This window comes from Oncorhynchus gorbuscha, unplaced genomic scaffold, assembly GCF_021184085.1.
Source record: "Oncorhynchus gorbuscha isolate QuinsamMale2020 ecotype Even-year unplaced genomic scaffold, OgorEven_v1.0 Un_scaffold_974, whole genome shotgun sequence".
NCBI lineage: Eukaryota > Metazoa > Chordata > Actinopteri > Salmoniformes > Salmonidae > Oncorhynchus > Oncorhynchus gorbuscha.
In genome coordinates, this window is record NW_025745901.1 from 156,663 (window position 1) to 172,500 (window position 15,838).

General features: G+C 49.2%; 1 protein-coding gene across 5 annotated transcripts in view; it reads right to left on the minus strand.

Annotated features, from left to right (window-relative positions):
• Positions 1–15,838, minus strand: part of LOC124020897 (RNA-binding motif, single-stranded-interacting protein 3-like) — a 152,795-nt gene that overhangs the window by 66,037 nt on the left and 70,920 nt on the right. For all 5 annotated transcript variants that reach the window (XM_046336195.1, XM_046336197.1, XM_046336198.1 and 2 more), the window contains exon 5: positions 13,683–13,762. In XM_046336195.1, the coding sequence (XP_046192151.1) occupies positions 13,683–13,762 (80 nt within the window). The remainder of the gene's footprint in view (positions 1–13,682; positions 13,763–15,838) is intronic.

A 15,838-nucleotide genomic window follows, 5' to 3' on the forward strand; every position in this document is an offset into this window, starting at 1 on the left:
AGTTAACCCACTGTTCCTAGACCAGTTAACCCACTGTTCCTAGACCAGTTAACCCACGGTTCCTAGACCAGTTAACCCACTGTTCCTAGACCAGTTAACCCACTGTTCCTAGACCAGTTAACCCACTGTTCCTAGACCAGTTAACCCACTGTTCCTAGACCAGTTAACCCACTGATCCTAGACCAGTTAACCCACTGTTCCTAGACCAGTTAACCCACTGATCCTAGACCAGTTAACCCACTGTTCCTAGACCAGTTAACCCACTGTTCCTAGACCAGTTAACCCACTGATCCTAGACCAGTTAACCCACTGTTCCTAGACCAGTTAACCCACTGATCCTAGACCAGTTAACCCACTGTTCCTAGACCAGTTAACCCACTGTTCCTAGACCAGTTAACCCACTGATCCTAGACCAGTTAACCCACTGTTCCTAGACCAGTTAACCCACTGTTCCTAGACCAGTTAACCCACTGATCCTAGACCAGTTAACCCACTGATCCTAGACCAGTTAACCCCACTGTTCCTAGACCAGTTAACCCACTGTTCCTAGACCAGTTAACCCACTGTTCCTAGACCAGTTAACCCACTGTTCAAGTTAAATAAAATCTAAATAAATGATGCCTGCGTCCCAAATAGAAAGCTATAGATAGCTGTATATATATATATATATAGCTGACATGCTCTGGTCAAAGTAGTGTACTACATAGGGAACAGACAGACAGACAGACAGACAGACAGACAGACAGACAGACAGACAGACAGACAGACAGACAGACAGACAGACAGACAGACAGACAGACAGACAGACAGACAGACAGACAGACAGACAGACAGACAACCTCTCCTCACCCCAGACAGACAGACAACCTCTCCTCACCCCAGACAGACAGACAGACAACTTATCCACACCCCAGACAGACAGACAGACAGACAACCTCTCCTCACCCCAGACAGACAGACAGACAACTTCTCCTCACCCCAGACAGACAGACACAGACAAACTCTCCTCACCCCAGACAGACAGACAGACAACTTCTCCTCACCCCAGACAGACAGACAGACAGACAACCTCTCCTCACCCCAGACAGACAGACAAACTCTCCTCACCCCAGACAGACAGACAGACAACCTCTCCTCACCCCAGACAGACAGACAAACTCTCCTCACCCCAGACAGACAGACAGACAGACAACCTCTCCTCACCCCAGACAGACAGACAGACAGACAGACAGACAGACAGACAGACAGACAGACAGACAGACAGACAGACAGACAGACAGACAGACAGACAGACAGACAGACAGACAGACAGACAGACAGACAGACAGACAACCTCTCCTCACCCCAGACAGACAGACAGACAGACAGACAGACAGACAGACAGACAGACAGACAGACAGACAGACAGACAGACAACCTCTCCTCACCCCAGACAGACAGACAACCTCTCCTCACCCCAGACAGACAGACAGACAAACAACGAGAAACCATCCCAGCCAACTGTCTACAGGGTATCAGAGAGGAAGGCCTCCTAGTCAACCCCAGTGCCACCTCTGGTCTGCTAACTAGAAACCATCCCAGCCAACTGTCTACAGGGTATCAGAGAGGAAGGACTCCTAGTCAACCCCAGTACCACCTCTGGTCTATCTAGAAACCATCCCAGCCAACTGTCTACAGGGTATCAAAGAGGAAGGCCTCCTAGTCAACCCCAGTACCACCTCTGGTCTTCTAACTAGAAACCATCCCAGCCAACTGTCTACAGGGTATCAGAGAGGAAGGCCTCCTAGTCAACCCCAGTACCACCTCTGGTCTATCTAGAAAACATCCCAGCCAACTGTCTACAGGGTATCAGAGAGGAAGGATCCCCATACTGTAGCCTCCTAGTCAACCCCAGTACCACCTCTGGTCTGACTAGAAACCATCCCAGCCAACTGTCTACAGGCTATCAGAGAGGAAGGCCTCCTAGTCAGCCCCAGTACCACCTCTGGTCCATCTAGAAACCATCCCAGCCAACTGTCTACAGGGTATCAGAGAGGAAAGATCCCCATATTGTAGCCTCCAAGTCAACCCCAGTACCACCTCTGGTCTGACTAGAAACCATCCCAGCCAACTGTCTACAGGGTATCAGAGAGGAAGGCCTCCTAGTCAACCCCAGTACCACCTCTGGTCTGACTAGAAACCATCCCAGCCAACTGTCTACAGGGTATCAGAGAGGAAGGCCTCCTAGTCAACCCCAGTACCACCTCTGGTCTGACTAGAAACCATCCCAGCCAATGGTCTACAGGGTATCAGAGAGGAAGGCCTCCTAGTCAACCCCAGTACCACCTCTGGTCCATCTAGAAACCATCCCAGCCAACTGTCTACAGGGTATCAGAGAGGAAGGCCTCCTAGTCAACCCCAGTACCACCTCTGGTCTATCTAGAAACCATCCCAGCCAACTGTCTACCAGGTATCAGAGAGGAAGGCCTCCTAGTCAACCCCAGTACCACCTCTGGTCTGACTAGAAACCATCCCAGCCAACTGTCTACAGGGTAACAGAGAGGAAGGCCTCCATGTCAACCCCAGTACCACCTCTGGTCTGACTAGAAACCATCCCAGCCAACTGTCTACAGGGTAACAGAGAGGAAGGCCTCCATGTCAACCCCAGTACCACCTCTGGTCTGACTAGAAACCATCCCAGCCAACTGTCTACAGGGTATTAGAGAGGAAGGCCTCCTAGTCAACCCCAGTACCACCTCTGGTCCATCTATAAACCATCCCAGCCAACTGTCTACCAGGTATCAGAGAGGAAGGCCTCCTAGTCAACCCCAGTACCACCTCTGGTCTGACTAGAAACCATCCCAGCCAACTGTCTACAGGGTATTAGAGAGGAAGGCCTCCTAGTCAACCCCAGTACCACCTCTGGTCTGACTAGAAACCATCCCAGCCAACTGTCTACCAGGTATCAGAGAGGAAGGCCTCCTAGTCAACCCCAGTACCACCTCTGGTCTGACTAGAAACCATCCCAGCCAACTGTCTACAGGGTATTAGAGAGGAAGGCCTCCTAGTCAACCCCAGTACCACCTCTGGTCTGACTAGAAACCATCCCAGCCAACTGTCTACAGGGTATCAGAGAGGAAGGCCTCCTAGTCAACCCCAGTACCACCTCTGGTCTATCTAGAAACCATCCCAGCCAACTGTCTACAGGGTATCAGAGAGGAAGGCCTCCTAGTCAACCCCAGTACCACCTCTGGTCTATCTAGAAACCATCCCAGCCAACTGTCTACAGGGTATCAGAGAGGAAGGCCTCCTAGTCAACCCCAGTACCACCTCTGGTCTATCTAGAAACCATCCCAGCCAACTGTCTACAGGGTATCAGAGAGGAAGGATCCCCATACTGTATCTTCCTAGTCAACCCCAGAGATGATGTCTGAAACCCCTCTATCAAATCCAGTGGAAAGCCCAAACTAATGGATAAACAGCAGATAAACAAGGGAGATAAATGAACAGAACAGATTCTTGCTGGGGACACGTATTCCCTCTGAGTGTGTCTATAGCAGCGAACAAACCCTGTGGGTTGTAGTTAAACTCTTTCTGGCAGCTTGATTTCCCCATTTTTACCAGCCTTAGAGAGTAGGGAGGATCTCAATTTGACGGGTCACCCCACACATCCATGCACACCACTGGAGGCTGTGACAGACTGAATCCTTGTCCCCTCTCTGAGTTGACAGGGCTGGAACTGGGGTATAATAGGTATCACACGCACACATGAACGCTCGCACCCACACACAGCCATCTGGGGTTTCATCTCTGTCATGCTAGAGCTATATTATCTCTGTCATCATAGAGCTATATAATCTCTGTCATAATTGAACTATGTAATCTCTGTCATAATAGAACTATATTATCTCTGTCATAATTTAACTAAATAACCTCTGTCATAATAGAACTATTTAATCTCTGTCATAATAGAACTATGTAATCTCTGTCATAATATAACTATATTATCTCTGTCATAATTTAACTAAATAACCTCTGTCATAATATAACTATATAATCTCTGTCATAATATAACTAAATAATCTCTGTCATAATATAACTATATAATCTCTGTCATAATAGAGCTAAATCACCTCTTTCATAATAGAACTAAATCACCTCTGTCATAATATAACTAATAATCTCTGTCATAATAGAGCTAAATCACCTCTTTCATAATAGAACTAAATCACCTCTGTCATAATATAACTAATAATCTCTGTCATAATAGAACTAAATCATCTCTGTCATAATAGAACTAAATCACCTCTGTCATAATAGAACTAAATCATCTCTGTCATAATAGAACTAAATCATCTCTGTCATAATAGAACTAAATCATCTCTGTCATAATATAACTAAATCATCTCTGTCATAATAGAACTAAATCACCTCTGTCATAATATAACTAATAATCTCTGTCATAATAGAACTAAATCATCTCTGTCATAATAGAACTAAATCACCTCTGTCATAATAGAACTAAATCATCTCTGTCATAATATAACTAAATCACCTCTGTCATAATAGAGCTAAATCACTTTGGTAAAAGACCACCATGCAATGCTGAAGACAAGCAATTGAGTCCAAAATATTCTCCATAGACCTCTGGTCAAGAGTAGTGCACTATATAGGGAATAGGGCTCTGGTAAAGAGTAGTGCACGATATAGGGAAGAGGGCTTTGGTCAAGAGTAGTGCACGATATAGGGAATAGGGCTCTGGTCAAGAGTAGTGTACAATATAGGGAAGAGGGCTCTGGTCAAGAGTAGTGCACGATATAGGGAATAGGGCTCTGGTCAAGAGTAGTGCACGATATAGGGAATAGGGCTCTGGTCAAGAGTAGTGTACAATACAGGGAATAGGGCTCTGGTCAAGAGTAGTGCACGATATAGGGAATAGGGCTCTGGTCAAGAGTGTCATGTTTTGTCTTATATTGTCTTGTCATTTTGCTTTCCCTTCTGTTCGTTTTCCCCCTGCTGGTCTTATTAGGTTCGTTCCCTTTTCTCTCTCTCTCTCCCTCCCTCTCTCTCCTCTCTCTATCGTTCCGTCCCTGCCCCCAGCTGTTCCTATTCCCCTACTCAATCATCTAATCTTTTCACACCTGTTCCGTATCTTGCCCTCTGATTAGAGTCCCTATTTCTCCCCTTGTCTTCCGTTTCTGTCCTGTCGGATCCTTGTATATTGTTCGCCGTGCTGTGTCTTTGTCTCGCCCTGTCGTGTCTTGTTTCCCTCAGATGCTGCGTGTGAGCAGGTGTCTGAGTCTGCTACGGTCGGTGCCTCCCCGAGGCAACCTACAGTTTATGGTCAAGTCTCCAGTCTGTCCTCGTCACTACGAGTGGAATTAGTTTCTTATGTTTTGTTTTCTGCTCTGATTTGTCTAGGAGTATTGCCTATTTCCTTTACTGGAATAAAGACTCTGTTTTCGCCAAGTCGCTTTTGGGTCCTCATTCACCAGCATAACAGAAGGATCCGACCAAGAATGGACCCAGCGACTACAGATTCTCGTAACACTGCCGTCGAGATCCAAGGAGCCATGCTCGGCAGACACGAGCAGGAATTGTCTGCTGCTCGTCATGCCGTGGAGAACCTGGCCGCCCAGGTTTCCGACCTCTCTGGACAGTTCCAGAGTCTTCGTCTCGTGCCACCTGCTACTTCCTGGTCTGCCGAGCCTCCGGAACCTAGGGTTAATAACCCACCTTGTTACTCCGGGCAGCCCACGGAGTGCCGCTCCTTTCTCACCCAGTGTGATATTGTGTTCTCTCTCCAACCCAACACATACTCTAGAGAGAGAGCTCGGGTTGCTTACGTCATATCACTCCTTACTGCCCGGGCTCGAGAGTGGGGCACAGCTATCTGGGAGGCAAGGGCTGATTGTTCTAACAATTACCTGAACTTTAAAGAGGAGATGATTCGGGTTTTTGATCGTTCAGTTTTTGGTAGGGAGGCTTCTAGGGCCCTGGCTTCCCTATGTCAAGGTGATCGATCCATAACGGATTACTCTATAGAGTTTCGCACTCTTGCTGCCTCTAGTGAATGGAACGAGCCGGCGCTGCTCGCTCGTTTTCTGGAGGGACTCCACGCAGAGGTTAAAGATGAGATTCTCTCCCGGGAGGTTCCTTCCAGTGTGGACTCTTTGATTGCACTCGCCATCCGCATAGAACGACGGGTAGATCTTCGTCACCAAGCTCGTGGAAGAGAGCTCGCGTTAACGGTGTTTCCCCTCTCCGCATCGCAACCATCTCCCTCCTCTGGCTCAGAGACTGAGCCCATGCAGCTGGGAGGTATTCGCATCTCGACTAAGGAGAGGGAACGGAGGATCACCAACCGCCTGTGCCTCTATTGCGGACTTGCTGGACATTTTGTCAATTCATGTCCAGTAAAAGCCAGAGCTCATCAGTAAGCGGAGGGCTACTGGTGAGCGCTACTACTCAGGTCTCTCCATCAAGATCCTGTACTACTATGTCGGTCCATCTACGCTGGACCGGTTCGGGTGCTACATGCAGTGCCTTGATAGACTCTGGGGCTGAGGGTTGTTTTATGGACGAAGCATGGGCTCGGAAACATGACATTCCTTTCAGACAGTTAGGAAGCCTACGCCCATGTTCGCCTTAGATGGTAGTCATCTCCCCAGTATCAGATATGAGACACTACCTTTAACCCTCACAGTATCTGGTAACCACAGTGAGACTATTTCCTTTTTGATTTTTCGTTCACCTTTTACACCTGTTGTTTTGGGTCATCCCTGGCTAGTATGTCATAATCCTTCTATTAATTGGTCTAGTAATTCTATCCTATCCTGGAACGTTTCTTGTCATGTGAAGTGTTTAATGTCTGCTATCCCTCCCGTTTCTTCTGTCCCCACTTCTCAGGAGGAACCTGGCGATTTGACAGGAGTGCCGGAGGAATATCATGATCTGCGCACGGTCTTCAGTCGGTCCAGAGCCAACTCCCTTCCTCCTCACCGGTCGTATGATTGTAGTATTGATCTCCTTCCGGGGACCACTCCTCCTCGGGGTAGACTATACTCTCTGTCGGCTCCCGAACGTAAGGCTCTCGAGGATTATTTGTCTGTGTCTCTTGACGCCGGCACCGTAGTGCCTTCTTCCTCCCCTGCCGGGGCGGGGTTTTTTTTGTTAAGAAGAAGGACGGTACTCTGCGCCCCTGCGTGGATTATCGAGGGCTGAATGACATAACGGTTAAGAATCGTTATCCGCTTCCCCTTATGTCATCAGCCTTCGAGATTCTGCAGGGAGCCAGGTTCTTTACTAAGTTGGACCTTCGTAACGCTTACCATCTCGTACGCATCAGTGAGGGGGACGAGTGGAAAACGGCGTTTAACACTCCGTTAGGGCATTTTGAGTACCGGGTTCTGCCGTTTGGTCTCGCCAATGCGCCAGCTGTTTTTCAGGCATTAGTTAATGATGTTCTGAGAGACATGCTGAACATCTTTGTTTTTGTCTACCTTGACGATATCCTGATTTTTTCACCGTCACTCGAGATTCATGTTCAGCACGTTCGACGTGTACTCCAGCGCCTTTTAGAGAATTGTCTCTACGTGAAGGCTGAGAAGTGCTCTTTTCATGTCTCCTCCGTCACTTTTCTCGGTTCTGTTATTTCCGCTGAAGGCATTCAGATGGATCCCGCTAAGGTCCAAGCTGTCAGTGATTGGCCCGTTCCAAGGTCACGTGTCGAGTTGCAGCGCTTTCTAGGTTTCGCTAATTTCTATCGCCGTTTCATTCGTAATTTCGGTCAAGTTGCTGCCCCTCTCACAGCTCTTACTTCTGTCAAGACGTGTTTTAAGTGGTCCGGTTCCGCCCAGGGAGCTTTTGATCTTCTCAAAGAACGTTTTACGTCCGCTCCTATCCTCGTTACTCCTGACATCACTAAACAATTCATTGTCGAGGTTGACGCTTCAGAGGTAGGCGTGGGAGCCATTCTATCCCAGCGCTTCCAGTCTGACGATAAGGTTCATCCTTGCGCTTATTTTTCTCATCGCCTGTCGCCATCGGAACGCAACTATGATGTGGGTAACCGCGAACTGCTCGCCATCCGCTTAGCCCTAGGCGAATGGCGACAGTGGTTGGAGGGGGCGACCGTTCCTTTTGTCGTTTGGACAGACCATAAGAACCTTGAGTACATCCGTTCTGCCAAACGCCTTAATGCACGTCAAGCTCGTTGGGCGTTGTTTTTCGCTCGTTTCGAGTTTGTGATTTCTTACCGTCCGGGTAGTAAGAACACCAAGCCTGATGCCTTATCCCGTCTCTTTAGTTCTTCTGTGGCTTCTACTGATCCCGAGGGGATTCTTCCTTATGGGCGTGTTGTCGGGTTGACAGTCTGGGGAATTGAAAGACAGGTTAAGCAAGCACTCACGCACACTGCGTCGCCGCACGCTTGTCCTAGTAACCTTCTTTTCGTTCCTGTTTCTACTCGTCTGGCTGTTCTTCAGTGGGCTCACTCTGCCAAGTTAGCTGGTCATCCCGGCGTTCGAGGTACTCTTGCTTCTATTCGCCAGCGCTTTTGGTGGTCTACTCAGGAGCGTGACACGCGCCGTTTCGTGGCTGCTTGTTCGGACTGCGCGCAGACTAAGTCAGGTAACTCTCCTCCTGCCGGTCGTCTCAGACCGCTTCCCATTCCTTCTCGACCATGGTCTCACATCGCCTTAGACTTCATTACCGGTCTGCCTTTGTCTGCGGGGAAGACTGTGATTCTTACGGTTGTCGATAGGTTCTCTAAGGCGGCACATTTCATTCCCCTCGCTAAGCTTCCTTCCGCTAAGGAGACGGCACAAATCATCATCGAGAATGTGTTCAGAATTCATGGCCTCCCGTTAGACGCCGTTTCAGACAGAGGTCCGCAATTCACGTCACAGTTTTGGAGGGAGTTCTGTCGTTTGATTGGTGCGTCCGTCAGTCTCTCTTCCGGGTTTCATCCCCAGTCTAACGGTCAAGCAGAAAGGGCCAATCAGACGATTGGTCGCATACTACGCAGCCTTTCTTTTAGAAACCCTGCGTCTTGGGCAGAACAGCTCCCTGGGCAGAATACGCTCACAACTCGCTTCCTTCGTCTGCTACCGGGTTATCTCCGTTTCAGAGTAGTCTGGGTTACCAGCCTCCTCTGTTCTCATCCCAGCTTGCCGAGTCCAGCGTTCCCTCCGCTCAAGCGTTTGTCCAACGTTGTGAGCGCACCTGGAGGAGGGTGAGGTCTGCACTTTGCCGTTACAGGGCACAGACTGTGAGAGCCGCCAATAAACGTAGGATTAAGAGTCCTAGGTATTGTTGCGGCCAGAGAGTGTGGCTTTCCACTCGTAACCTTCCCCTTACGACAGCTTCTCGTAAGTTGACTCCGCGGTTCATTGGTCCGTTCCGTGTCTCCCAGGTCGTCAATCCTGTCGCTGTGCGACTGCTTCTTCCGCGACATCTTCGTCGCGTCCATCCTGTCTTCCATGTCTCCTGTGTCAAGCCCTTTCTTCGCACCCCGTTCGTCTTCCCTCCCCCCGTCCTTGTCGAGAGCGCACCTATTTACAAGGTACGTAGGATCATGGACATGCGTTCTCGGGGACGGGGTCACCAATACTTAGTGGATTGGGAGGGTTACGGTCCTGAGGAGAGGAGTTGGGTTCCGTCTCGGGACGTGCTGGACCGTTCGCTGATTGATGATTTCCTTCGTTGCCGCCAGGATTCCTCCTCGAGTGCGCCAGGAGGCGCTCGGTGAGTGGGGGGGTACTGTCATGTTTTGTCTTATATTGTCTTGTCATTTTGCTTTCCCTTCTGTTCGTTTTCCCCCTGCTGGTCTTATTAGGTTCGTTCCCTTTTTTCTCTCTCCCTCCCTCTCTCTCCTCTCTCTATCGTTCCGTCCCTGCCCCCAGCTGTTCCTATTCCCCTACTCAATCATCTAATCTTTTCACACCTGTTCCGTATCTTGCCCTCTGATTAGAGTCCCTATTTCTCCCCTTGTCTTCCGTTTCTGTCCTGTCGGATCCTTGTATATTGTTCGCCGTGCTGTGTCTTTGTCTCGCCCTGTCGTGTCTTGTTTCCCTCAGATGCTGCGTGTGAGCAGGTGTCTGAGTCTGCTACGGTCGGTGCCTCCCCGAGGCAACCTACAGTTTATGGTCAAGTCTCCAGTCTGTCCTCGTCACTACGAGTGGAATTAGTTTCTTATGTTTTGTTTTCTGCTCTGATTTGTCTAGGAGTATTGCCTATTTCCTTTACTGGAATAAAGACTCTGTTTTCGCCAAGTCGCTTTTGGGTCCTCATTCACCAGCATAACAAAGAGTAGTGCACGATATAGGGAATAGGGCTCTGGTCAAGAGTAGTGTACAATATAGGGAATAGGGCTCTGGTCAAGAGTAGTGCACGATATAGGGAATAGGGCTCTGGTCAAGAGTAGTGTACGATATAGGGAATAGGGCTCTGGTCAAGAGTAGTGCACGATATAGGGAATAGGGCTCTGGTCAAGAGTAGTGTACAATATAGGGAATAGGGCTCTGGTCAAGAGTAGTGTACAATATGGGGAATAGGGCTCTGGTCAAGAGTAGTGTACAATATAGGGAATAGGGCTCTGGTCAAGAGTAGTGTACAATATAGGGAATAGAGCTCTGGTCAAGAGTAGTGTACATACTTTACATGATCACATCTAACTAGGGAATAGTGTGCCATTTGGGATCCAGACCCTACTGTATCTTCTACCAGAGCCCATAGGGAATAGGGGATCCAGACCCTACTGTATCCTCTACCAGAGCCCCTAGGGAATAGGGGATCCAGACCCCACTGTATCTTCTACCAGAGCCCCTAGGGAATAGAGGATCCAGACCCTACTGTATCTTCTACCAGAGCCCCTAGGGAATAGAGGATCCAGACCCTACTGTATCTTCTACCAGAGCCCATAGGGAATAGGGGATCCAGACCCTACTGTATCCTCTACCAGAGCCCCTAGGGAATAGGGGATCCAGACCCCACTGTATCTTCTACAAGAGCCCCTAGGGAATAGAGGATCCAGACCCTACTGTATCTTCTACCAGGCTCCATTTGGGATCCAGACCCCACTGTATCTTCTACCAGGCTCCATTTGGGATCCAGACCCCACTGTATCTTCTACCAGGCTCCATTTGGGATCCAGACCCCACTGTATCTTCTACCAGGCTCCATTTGGGATCCAGACCCTATAGTATCTTCTACCAGAGCCCCTAGGGAATAGGGGATCCAGACCCCACTGTATCTTCTACCAGAGCCCATAGGGAATAGGGGATCCAGACCCCACTGTATCTTCTACCAGAGCCCATAGGGAATAGTGTGCCATTTGGGATCCAGACCCTACTGTATCTTCTACCAGAGCCCCTAGGGAATAGGGGATCCAGTCCCTACTGTATCTTCTACCAGAGCCCCTAGGGAATAGAGGATCCAGACCCTACTGTATCTTCTACCAGAGCCCCTAGGGAATAGGGGATCCAGACCCTACTGTATCTTCTACCAGAGCCCATAGGGAATAGAGGATCCAGACCCTACTGTATCTTCTACCAGAGCCCATAGGGAATAGGGGATCCAGACCCTACTGTATCTTCTACCAGAGCCCCTAGGGAATAGGGGATCCAGACCCCACTGTATCTTCTACCAGAGGCCATAGCGAATAGAGGATCCAGACCCTACTGTATCTTCTACCAGAGCCCATAGGGAATAGAGGATCCAGACCCTACTGTATCTTCTACCAGAGCCCCTAGGGAATAGGGGATCCAGACCCTACTGTATCTTCTACCAGAGCCCCTAGGGAAAAGGGGATCCAGACCCTACTGTATCTTCTACCAGAGCCCCTAGGGAATAGGGGATCCAGACCCTACTGTATCTTCTACCAGAGCCCCTAGGGAATAGGGGATCCAGACCCTATAGTATCTTCTACCAGAGCCCATAGGGAATAGGGTGCCATTTGGGATCCAGACCCTATAGTATCTTCTACCAGAGCCCATAGGGAATAGGGTGCCATTTGGGATCCAGGCTGTACTGTAGTACATCTCTGTTCAGTATAGTCACGTGTTACTCCACTGACCGTGGCTAATCATCCAGGTTTCCAACATCCCCGTCTCATTCAATCTGGTTACGAGTCTCTATGAGGACGACCTGCTGTCCGAGTCCAAACGTCTACGATCAGTTACACCTTTACAATCCATAGGCTACACACACTATCACCTCACTGGAACTGAGGTGCACGTACGTGCGCACACACACGTACGGTACCAAAGGAGGCGGCTGGCGGTGTCCCGGGAGTATCAGACAAAGATAGATGGAGTGATCCATCATGCACCTGTCTTCCTGTCTGCCACACAGATACACCTCACAAATCATATCTCTAGATCAGAGACCGCTCGACAATCTACTGCTCTCTCTGTCTGTCTGTCTGTCTGTCTGTCTGTCTGTCTGTCTGTCTGTCTGTCTGTCTGTCTGTCTGTCTGTCTGTCTGTCTGTCTGTCTGTCTGTCTGTCTGTCTGTCTGTCTGTCTGTCTCTGTCTCTGTCTCTGTCTCTGTCTCTGTCTCTGTCTCTGTCTCTCTCTCTCTCTCTCTCTCTCTCTCTCTCTCTCTCTCTCTCTCTCTCTCTCTCTCTCTCTCTCTCTCTCTCTCACTCCTCTCACTCCCCCTCCCTCCCTCTCTCTCTCCCTCTCTCTCCTCTCCTCTCCCTCTCCCTCTCCCTCCCTCCCTCCCTTCTATCCCCTCATCTCTCTCTCTCTTCTCTTCCTCTCCAGCCCCTCATCTCTCTCTATCTTCCCTCTATCCCTCATCTCTCTCTCTATCTTCATCTCTATCCCCTCATCTCTCTCTCTATCCTCTCCCTCCTCCTGTGGTTCAGAATCAAACCTGGAGGCTCTGAGCCAGAAGGACAGGCCATGGAGAGAGGAGTGCCATCAGGAACAGCGCAGTAGGAAACTGAGCTCAGCTTGAGCCAGACAGGAACCATCACGGAGGCATGAGGACCCCAGTCTGACAGGTTAGGACGGCTATGTGCCTGTGTGTAAACAGGTGTTCTGCCTGGGGTGTTTTTACGTCTGTGTTTATAGGGAAGGGGATAGCTTGTTGACATCAGGGGATGTCAGAGACTCAGTTACTTTAGGATTTATTGACACACTTGTAAAATCATCCCGAGGTACTTTCAGGACACACAGAACAGGTTTCCCCAGAGCTGATATTAAAGGTCCAATGCACCTGTTTTAATCTCAATATCATTTTCTGGGTAACAATTAAGTCCTTTTCTGTGATTGTTTTCAACTAAAATGGTCAAAAAGAAACAGAAATAGCTTCTTAGCAAAGAGGAATTTCTCAAACAAGAATTCTGCTAGGACTGTCTGGGGCGGGGCTGAACACTAGCTGTTATTGGCAGAGAGGTTTAGAACTCTCTTTCTTATTGGTCGATTCAATAATGTATTGCCTGGTGATGTCACCCGGCAAGCCAAAACTCCATCCCACCAAAACAGGCTGAAATTTCAGGTTCTTACACTTAAAGGGCTTTATCATCGTTTTCACTATTTCACAGTATCATTCCAACCTCATAGTGTGAAAATATATACACACACACAACACAGGAAAAATGACATTTTTTGAACTGCACGTGGCCTTTAAGATACAAATCGAAGCACTTTGAACTCAACACCCCCAGAAAAGACAAGAGTAGCTGTTCCTCATACCTGGTACGCCTGGAGGAGTCTTCAGAAACTTTCCATTGAAATGTTGAATCACCACATCACACTTCTCTGTTGACTCCATCCTGAGAGGGGTGGGGGGCAGAGAGAGGGGGGCAGAGAGGGAGAGTGGAGGGGGGCAGAGAGGGGTGGGGGGCAGAGAGAGGGGGGCAGAGAGAGGGGGGGCAGAGAGAGGGGGGCAGAGAGAGGGGGCAGAGAGAAGGGGGCAGAGAGGGGGGGGCAGAGAGGGGGGGAGAGAGAGGGGGTGGGGGGTAGAGGGGGGGGGGTAGAGAGGGGGGGCAGAGAGAGGGGGGGTGGGGGGTAGAGGGGCGGGGATAGAGAGGGGGGTAGAGAGGGGGGCAGAGAGAGGGGGACAGAGAGGGGGGTGGGAGGGTAGAGATAGGGGGGACAGAGAGGGCGGGGGGACAGAGAGGGGGCGGGGGGGGGGGCAGAGAGAGGGGGACAGAGAGGGGGGGCAGATTGGGGGGGGCAGAGGCGGGGGGGGGCAGGGGGGCAGATTGGGGGGCAGAGAGAGCGGGTGTCAGGGAGTCAGAGGGTGATCCCAGAGAGATCTTTCTGTCAGGGAGTCAGAGGGTGATCCCAGAGAAGTCATTCTGTCAGGGAGTCAGAGGGTGATCCTAGAGAAGTCATTCTGTCAGGGAGTCAGAGGGTGATCCTAGAGAGGTCATTCTGTCAGGGAGTCAGAGGGTGATCCTAGAGAGGTCATTCTGTCAGGGAGTCAGAGGGTGATCCTAGAGAAGACATTCTGTCAGGGAGTCAAAGGGTGATCCTAGAGAAGTCTCTCTCTAGTCATTCTGTTAGGGAGTCAGAGGGTGTTCCTAGAGAAGTCATTCACAAGTAATTTTGTCAGGGAGTCAGAGGGGGATCCTAGAGAAGTCTGTCTCTAGTCATTCTGTCAGGGAGTCAGAGGGTGATCTCAGAGAAGTCTCTCTCTAGTCATTCTGTCAGGGAGTCAGAGGGTGATCCTAGAGAGGTCATTCTGTCAGGGAGTCAGAGGGTGATCCTAGAGAAGTCTGTCTCTAGTCATTCTGTCAGGGAGTCAGAGGGGGATCCTAGAGAGGTCTCTCTCTAGTCATTCTGTCAGGGAGTCAGAGGGTGTTCCTAGAGAAGTCTGTCTCTAGTCATTCTGTCAGGGAGTCAGAGGGTGATCCTAGAGAAGTCTGTCTCTAGTCATTCTGTCAGGGAGTCAGAGGGTGATCCTAGAGAAGTCTATCTCTAGTCATTCTGTCAGGGAGTCAGAGGAGGATCCTAGAGAAGTCATTCACAAGTCATTCTGTCCAGCCACTGACCCTGAATACAGAGGCCAGACCAGGAAAAGTACATTGTACATGATTTATACCAGTTACTTTTACATTTGATACCGAAGAATATTGTAGCAATTACATTTACTTTTGATACTTAAGTATATTTAAATCAAAATCATTTTTTGACTTTTACTCAAGTAGTATTTTACTGGGTGACTTTTCTATTAATAAGGTATCTTTACTTTTACTCAAATATAACAATTTGGTACTTTTTCCACCCCTGCCTGTACTGTACAGAGGTAACTGAGAAGGACTCTCCATTAGGGGACACTCAGGGGGGACACTCAGGGGGACTAAGGTCCCAGGAACAAGGAGAAGACACTCTAAATTCAGTCCGGGGGCCTCATACAGAGTCCAGATGAGAACGCACACATTATAATTTGACAATGCTTTTTAAATTGATGCCAACGGGATTTGTGGAAATTCAAGTTCAGTGTGCATATTTCAAATCAGAACACTACCCAGAGTGTGTGTGTGTGTGTGTGTGTGTGTGTGTGTGTGTGTGTGTGTGTGTGTGTGTGTGTGTGTGTGTGTGTGTGTGTGTGTGTGTGTGTGTGTGTGTGTGTGTGTGTGTATCTGCATGTTTCATCGTACATATGTGTGTGTGTGTGTGTGTGTGTGTGTGTGTGTGTGTGTGTGTGTGTGTGTGTGTGTGTGTGTGTGTGTGTGTGTGTGTGTGTGTGTGTGTGTGTGTGTGTGTGTGTGTGTGTGTGTGTGTGTGTGTTTCAGTATATATATATGTGTGTGTGTGTTTCAGTATATATATATATGTGTGTGTGTGTGTGTGTTTCAGTATGTTTCAGCATACATATGTGTGTGTGTGTGTGTGTGTGTGTG